Source organism: Cydia strobilella, chromosome 14 (genome assembly GCF_947568885.1).
Source record: "Cydia strobilella chromosome 14, ilCydStro3.1, whole genome shotgun sequence".
NCBI lineage: Eukaryota > Metazoa > Arthropoda > Insecta > Lepidoptera > Tortricidae > Cydia > Cydia strobilella.
In genome coordinates this window covers 5,891,939-5,900,797 of record NC_086054.1, presented here as the reverse complement: position 1 = coordinate 5,900,797, position 8,859 = coordinate 5,891,939, and the positions used below count along the sequence as shown (strand labels likewise).

Sequence of the window (8,859 nt, the reverse complement as noted above, 5' to 3'; positions counted from 1 at the left end):
ATTATTTACCATTTTGGTTCAGGTGCACGGCCGTCCAGTGTTTTAGGATGTTATTGCTCGGGTTTACAGTAAACAGCGCCAGAATATCATTTTGCTGCGAGTTTTGCCATACGTTTGCCCAGACCGAAGCTATGCGGGACCTCATGATTGCATAAAAATCAGGTACTCCCGCATTAGCAAACATGGTCTTAGCACTGCAGTAACGAGGTTGTTTCATGAGTATTCTGAACGCATCGTAAGGCTGCGTTTCCACCAGAGATGTGCGAGGATGCGTTGCGAGGGATGTGTTTGTCATTAACCAATAGAAACGCTTCATTTACCTATCCTCGCTTAGCTTAGCTCTGGTGGAAACAGCTCAGAGAAGCGAGGTTTTTGTACATACAAACGAAGGGAAAGATGTGTGCGAGGAATGTGTTGCGAGGCGGCGTCGTGCGAGGTAGCTAAGCGGTGCGAGGATGCGTAGCGAGGATTCCGGGCGAGCGGGGTGCGGTGAGGCGAGAGCGGAGCGCACGCGATACTGGCCGCTGAGTTCAGTTGGCTCCCGGTTTCCATCATCGATCGGTGTGCGTAATCAGCGTAGTTATGGACGAGAAATTAATTGAAGCGGTTAAAAATTATCCATGTTTATGGGACATTTCTTCAAAATATTACAAATGTAACGAAACAAAGGATGCTGCATGGGGTGAAATTGTGGAAGAAATAAAGTTTAGAGACGGTAAGTAGAAAAACTGTTTTTTTTTCAAAGAATATCTTATTGTACACGTGCCGGATGAATTCGTGACGAAATACGAGTATCTTGCCACGACACTTTTCCTTCATTATTAAAATAGGAACAGTATTTTTCTCTAACTTGATTACCATCACTTGTCTCAACGATGATTGGATTGTCAGTAATGGGTCTAAGAGTACCCGTTGGAATTGTTGTTTCGATGGTAGAGAAATAATCGGGCTGTCTTTCTATTAAAAAATTATGCAACACACAAGTGGCTTTTACGACTTTGTCTACTGTTTTTACGTTGCATTCAAAGTCTTTACGGTAAACATACCATTTTCGAGCCAATACTCCAAAAGTGGTTTCCACAATGCGACGTGCCCTCGACAGTCTATAGTTAAATATACGTTTTTGTTCATTTAACTGAACCCGCGGGTATGGGCGCATAAAATTTTCCAATAAAGGGAAAGCCTCATCTCCAACAAACACAAACGGTACTGGTTCTCCTCCTTCATATAAGGGTTCAGGTTGCGGAATATTTAATTGTTTCTCTCTTAACAATCTTCCGAAAACACTATCATCGAAAATTCCAGCATCACTGAATCTTCCCTGGGATCCTACATCAACCATTATAATCTTTCTTTTTGCATCAGCTAAGCACATTAACACTATAGAAAATCGATGTTTATAATTAAAAAAACATGATCCAGAATTTGCAGGACACTTGACATAAACATGTTTACCATCTAGAGCTCCCAAACAGTTTTTAAACTGCCATAGCTCTCCAAACTCTTTTGCAATTCGTTTCCAATCATCTTCAGTGGGTTTTGGTATGACAAGAGGTTGTAGTACCAGCCAAAGGGCATCACAAACTTCGACTACAATCCTCGACACAGTTGAGACTCCAATTCTAAAATTTTCTGCCAATCTATGAAATGACAGACCCGTTGATAAATACCTGAAAAAAAACGAACGTGTTAAAAATATAGGTGATAATCAGGGTTCCGATAAAATTGCGACATTGCTATCAATAATATGGACATGACTCCAAATTTGAATAAATAAATTAATCATTCAATCATAATTTAAAAAAACCTGTTTTAATTAATTTTCAAGTCGAGGGTAATAAAGCTACTTGTGTTAGTATTTATTATAATCTGTTGCAGTTTTTTTTAAATTTTGATTGATCGATTAATTAATTTATTCATATTTGGACTTATGTCCATATTATTGATAGCAATGTCGCAATTTTATCCGATTTCTGGTGATAATGATAAAATATGTGTTTATAACAAGTCAATACACGTATTGATTACCAATCATACGTTTTGTTGTTTCAGTTCAAAGCGCAAAATCTCGTTGGAAACAGCTACGGGACAGCCATCGCGACGCCCTTAAGAGGCAGAAAACAAAAAAAAGCGGACAGTCTCCACGAAAAATACGTGAATGGAAGTATCAAAAGATCATGGAATACCTTTTGCCGTACATGTCAAATAGAGAGAGGGACTCAAGTTTGGAGAATACTATTCTATCACAAAAAACAGATGATTCAAGTTCTCAAACTTCCAATAAAAGCAACGATGATTTAAGTCTGCGAAGTGAAATAGCGTCTCAAAATTCCAATAAAAGCAACGATGATTTAAGTCTGCGAACTAAAATAGCGTCAACGTCAGATGTTTCATCCTCATCAAAGAAGAAAAAAGAAGATGATTTATCATGCATATTGAATAGACATCTAGAAAATCAGGAAAATTTTCGAAAAGAAAGACAAGAATTAAAAGAATTCTTAAAACCAACGGATCACGATGATATTGATTTGTTCTTTCTTTCAATGGCAAAAACATATAAAAAACTACCTGATTATCTACAAGTTCCTTTAAAAAGGAAACTTTTTAATATTATATCCGAAACTGAGGAATCTTACGTAATGTCATGGTATAATCCAAATGGTGGTTATAATGGTGGTTATTCTACTTGCTCTGGTAGCGATACAAATAACATGATAGGCCGGATGGAAACACCGTCGTTACAACTGGAATCTGAATTGACTAATAACGTGGTAGGCCAGATGGAAACACCGTCGGAATCTGAAGCTACTAGCATGCTGCCAAAACCAACACCACTGGGATCAGAAAAAAACCATTTCCCGTGAAGAATATAATTGATTACATCTTCTATTATAATAAATGATTATTTTTTGTACTAATTACTACGATTTAATAAAAACAAACGAATTTAAAAATAAAACGTTTTTACTTACTTCAAACATATTGCTATCCTTTCCTTAGCTGATATACAGTCTCTGAAGTGGGTGTCATTCTTCTTGATAATATTCTCAATTAAATTGAATAATATTTCAAAGGTATTTCTAGACACCCGATAAGAATTTTCGAATGTTTCATCATCAGCCGTGGCGAAAAAAGTAAAAAATTCTCCATGTTGTCGATGAAATTTTATATGGTTTCGTATCCAAAATCTGTGACGTCTTCTGTGTGTCAAAAGAGTAGAAATAAATTCTGTATTCTCTGCCTCCATTTCTTCATCGCAAATTGATAAATATAAAAGTATTTTTCTCCGCTGATCCATGCTACACATCTATCTACCTCTGAGACTGTCCAGTGACTACGCTCGTGTCCGTCGGCCAACACATCCTCGCACCGCTCGTAGCCTCTGTCACCTCCTCGTTACACAGCCTCGCGCCGCTCAGCCGCCTCGCACATCTTTGATGGAAACACTCACACCGTTACACCTCCTCGTTACACAGCCTCGCGCCGCTTAGCTACCTCGCACATCTCTGGTCGAAACGCAGCCTTATACTGAACCCGAAGCGCGTTATATGAGCGTTTGGTGTAGTTACACCAAAATGAGCATGTATAAAAGCACTGACAGAATGCCCTAAACAAAGTAATTTTTACGTCAGTGGTGCACTTGGAGAATCTTCGCGACAGCATGTTACAGCGGACCGCGAGCGCGCGGCGCTCTCGCTCCATGTCCATGTCGTCGCGAAGGTTCTCCGTTAGAAAATGGCCTAAGTACTTGAAAGATGCTACGACCCGAACCGGTGAACCATTCAAATAAACTGGCGGAACTACCTCCGGACCCTTGCCGTATCTGAAAACGAGCAGTTCTGTTTTTAAAATATTATATTTTAGATAATGCTGTTTTGAGAATGTTTCGCAGATAGTAAGCAATTTTTGAATACCCTGGCTTGAGGGGCTGAGAAGCACCATATCATCGGCATAGCTCAGGTTGTTAACGCATATGTTAGCAACATGGCAACCCGTCCTGGTACCTCTCAGCTCCTCAATCAGACCATTAACGTAGAGGCAAAATAGGTCCGGAGAAGTTATGCCCCCTTGACGTACACCACACTCTAGCCTATAATCGTTAGAGAGGGTATCGCCCCATTTCACGTTGTTTGTTTGGTTTTCGTACCAATACCTAAGAACATTGACCGTGTCTACCGGCACGTTTGATCCCAAGAGCTTAGTCCACAGTAGTTCGTAATTTACTAGGTCGAAGGCACGGCTCAGGTCTAGAAAACATGCATACACAGATGTATGTTTACTGATGTAGTAGTTAACTACCGTTTTGAGACTAAGTATCGCGGACTCGGTCGATAGGCCGGCACGAAAACCAAACTGCGCGTCATTCAACCTTATGTTTTTCGTCAGTTCGGGCTGCAACAACCTCTCAAGCACTTTACCAATTATTGTGCCCAGGGATATTGGCCTATAATTTTTCAGGTCAGACAGATCACCGCTTTTATTTTTGACTATAGGGACCACTATAGTTTTCATTAGTGCTTCAGGTAGGTAGCTAAACTGGATACACAGATTAAATAAGATAGCCAGTACTCTCGGCATTTCATCGCTAGCATATAGTAAATGCTCCACGCTCAACCCGTCGTGTCCCGGAGACTTGCCTCTCTTCATACGTTTAACAACATCCGCGACATCCTTTGGAGTAAACTGACTCATCTCGGTTGGAGCAGGGGAGGTCCCCCGGACAGGGCGGGGGGGAGCGGGCGCATTGTCGACGTCGGATGGCGGGTCTACTTTAAAGTGACGCGCAAACTGGTTGGCTATTTCTTTAGGGTCATTGATGTTATTTATACTTAAAGGCAGTTTTGACTTATAATCTAAAGCTTTAGTATTTTTCCAAAATTTCGAAAAATTGTTACATTTTCTATTTAAAGCTAAAATATTCATTTTAATTGACTCTTCATTATCCTGACACCATTTTAATTTATATTTGAAAACTTTCCTACTTTCTGTCATGCTATTATAAACGTCACCCGAGCGCGGTTTCCCGCAGTCTACCCAGTGATTAAAATACATTCTAGCGATAAGATGGCTATGTTTGACGTGGTAGTTCCACCCGGCGATCTGTCTGCCCTTTTTCCGTGCACCTGCACGCGAACAGTAGCTTACGGTAGCAGCGGTCTGCATAATATCGATAATATTGTTATATAATTCGGAAATCATTACTGTACTATCTAAATTCTGTCCATTTTTACAATAGTCAATGCGTTTTAAATGTTCATAACAATATTTACCATATTTATTTATTTGTTCTATGTCCCTTTGACCCCACAATATACTTTTTAGACCATTTACATTATGTGTAGCCGCCGTAGTGTTACATATAATTTTTAAGTTTAGGCTTCTACACCTAAACCTTCAGCTAGGTTTCAAACCAAATACGAACCTTATACAATGTCAACTTGGAAAATTTCCTGCTAATTTATATTTAGGCCTACCATCGCAATTATTTATATATACGGATATCGTTCAACCTCAAGTGGTGGGGGATGTTATGACATCGTTAGTAAGAATAATACCGCTTGATCCGACAAAATACATTTATGGAGCATATAAAATGCATAGCTTTTCTCCTGCACATTACATACCCGTTATGCGTAGAGAGTTTGATACAATTGAAATTGATATAAGAATGCATACGGGTGGAAAGGTTCCATTCCAGTTTGGAACTTCATGTGTGAAACTACATTTTCAACGAATAAAATGAATCATATTAGCCGTGAAAATATTCGCTGTCCATATGAACATTATTATTCTCATCAAGCTGGTTCAGGAGTAGGCATTGTATATAAAGGTGTTCCCCACCAACGAGGACACGGCATAGGAAGTTTTTTGGGGGGTCTGTTTAGATCAGTATTTCCTCTGTTATCCAGCGGTTTTAGAACGGTTGGAAAAGAAGCATTAAATGCCGGAGTTGGTCTCTTGTCTGACATGATGAATTCACACCCTATTGATGAATCATTTAAGTCTCGTTTTAAGAATGCAAGCAGTAATTTAAAAAGAAAAGCCGATGAAAAAATTGATTCGTTGATGTCAGGGTCTGGGTATAAAATGCAATGAAAGAGACAGGAGCGCACCATTACATCCAAAGCATTTCGAGAGAGAGGTACAAAGAAAAATAAAAAATATATCAACGATATTTTTTCTAACTAAACCATGTCATTTTTGCATAATCATTCATGCGAATGCGCTAAGTCCGAGTTAGATTTGTTTGCCCTTCCATCAACACAAACAAGTATAGAAAATGGACAGTGGATACACTATAAACCTATTTCTTCTCTTAGTGATGATGGTCCTATTGAATTTCAAGTGCCAGGATCAGGTGATGACTATATTGACCTGTCTCACACTTTACTGCATATTAAAGCAAAGATATTGAATCAAGATGGTTCTAAAATCAAATCAACAGAAACTCATGTTGCTCCAGTTAATAATTGGTTACATTCACTTTTCAACCAGTTGGATATATATTTAAATCAAAAACTAGTATCACCGCCTAATAATACTTATGCATACCGTGCATATATGGAAACTCTACTAAATTATGGTCCGGCAGCAAAACAGTCTCATCTTACATGTGGGTTATGGTACGAAGACACTTCGGGTCATATGAATGGAACTGATGCGACTAATAAGGGTTGGACCAAAAGACAAGAATTTATTAAAGACAGTAAGGAAGTTGAAATGATAGGACACCTACACGGTGATATTTTCAATCAAGAAAAGTTTTTAATAAACGGTGTTGAAATTCGTGTCAAATTAGTACGATCCAAGGAGTCGTTTAATCTCATGTGTAGTCAAGATAAAAACTTAAAGTACTTATAATGGACGCAAGTTTAATAATTAGAAGAACAAAAATTAACCCGAGCGTTTTACTTGCACATCAAAAGGTTTTAGCTTCAACGACTGCAAAGTATCCCATAACAAGAGCGGAAGTTAAAGTACTTACAATACCAACAGGCGTGCAAGGAAAATCGCTTGATAATATTTTTCTCGGTCAAGTTCCAAAAAGGTGTATTGTGGGTTTTGTTGATAATACAGCATTTAATGGTAGTTTAAAAAGTAATCCTTTTAATTTCCACCACCACGATATGAACTTATTTAGTTTGTATGTAGATGGTCACCAAGTTCCTTCAAAAACATTACAACCATCTTTCAGTACCGGTTTAATGGTGTCAACATATCACACCTTGTTTTCTGGAACGGGTATTCATTTCCTTAATGAAGGGAACTCAATAAGTAGAGAAGACTATGGAAATGGTTATTGTTTGATGTGTTTCGATTTAACACCTGATTTATCAGCAAGTTCTACTTCCCATTGGAATCTTGTTAGACATGGTAGTGTACGATTAGAAGTTCGATTTGAAAGTGCTCTTACCACAACTCTTAATTGCATTGTTTATGCAGAGTTTGATAATATCATTGAAATAAACAAACATCGAGATGTGAGTGTAGATTATAATAGTTAATTAGAACATGCATATATAATAATACATTTATGAAACATTGTACCATTAGTTCCTAAACCTTGGTAATGAATTCATCTGTGAATTCAATAAGTATTGTATAATGGATACCAAGAAATTACAATTATGTATGAAAAAAATTTGCCCCGCGATTGAACCACATGTTTATCCGGCTAACAGAATACCTGTTTTCATGGCTCTACCTGTTTATATCATAAGCAATTTAGACCCGGATTTTAAACCTGGTTCACACTGGGTAGCAATTCATATTGATATTCATGGCAATGGTGAATATTTTGATTCTTTTGGTAGAAAGCCTTCTGGTTATCATAAGCGGTTTTTAAAAAGAAATTCAAAGAAATGGTTTTATAACCATGTGTCTATCCAAAAACATTTTACATCAGTTTGTGGCGAATACTGTTTAGTTTATATATATTTTAAATTTAATGGTAAAACGATGTTTGATTTTTTAAGCTTATTTTTAAATAATACCATGTATAATGATTATGTTGTAAAGAATATGTATAGATCAATTTTTTTAAATATGTAATAAATAAATATTTTCCCAGACAATGTCTTTCATTTCTTTTCTTTATAATTATTGCAAGTACACAGACAGGAATTATACCAGTAAAATACAGGAGAAGTATTCAACAAATTTATTAAAAAAAAAGGTTTAGGGTTACAATGAATTGATAACTAATTACATGCAAGTCTTTCCTACATTAACACAAAATTTCACATAAAAACACACATATAGTCGGTCCTAATTTTAAAACATTTAGTGTAGCATCTTATTGCATGTCACATAATTTTTTGTCCCACTCCGATGCCCAATCATCATGTTGTAGCATAGGCGACGAACATGTTGTAGCACAGGTGGCGAAAGTGTCATAGCACATGGGTTCATATGCATCTTCACTGATAGATATAGTCGTGTTGTCCATTTCAATGTCTTCCTCTTCAGATGAAGATTCCCACGTTATCAAAAGAGGGTTTTCGGTATAACTGATGTATAAAGGCGGTGAAGCTGGTGAATATCCATTAAAGTTTAGATTTTGCATTTCAATGTCCTCGCAAAGTTTAGCCAGGTCATCGTCGTATAGCGAGTTTTGTAGATCCATTTTTTACTCGTAGTTTCACTTCCACGGGTGCTGATACGGTATGGTTTCCTTTGCGTTGAGTAGCTATATATATGCCCAAAAATCGTTTGTTCGTTGGTGGGGGACTCTATGTGGGGGCGGAGTAAGGGATGATTTATTTAAATGGCTTTGCTTCGATGAAATATTTCTTACAGTCGTTTTTAGTTGCAATATATTTAGTAATATTGTAAACTAATTCTTGTGTGTTGGAATAA

General features: G+C 37.6%; 1 protein-coding gene across 2 annotated transcripts; it reads right to left on the bottom strand.

The window, feature by feature from the left end:
* Nucleotides 1–250: 250 nt before the first annotated feature.
* On the bottom strand, nt 251–3,497 carry LOC134747350 (uncharacterized). Of its 2 annotated transcripts, XM_063681984.1 has the most exons (3): nt 3,316–3,497; nt 2,973–3,200; nt 251–1,670 (listed from the first exon to the last, which is right to left on the bottom strand). In XM_063681984.1, the coding sequence occupies exons 1-3, from the start codon at nt 3,360–3,362 to the stop codon at nt 752–754; spliced, it is 1,194 nt and encodes a 397-aa protein (XP_063538054.1). In that variant the 5' UTR covers nt 3,363–3,497; the 3' UTR covers nt 251–751. The 2 variants fall into 2 exon arrangements, with proteins under 2 accessions (XP_063538054.1, XP_063538053.1); XM_063681983.1 differs by having other exon boundaries at nt 2,973–3,497.
* Nucleotides 3,498–8,859: the final 5,362 nt, after the last annotated feature.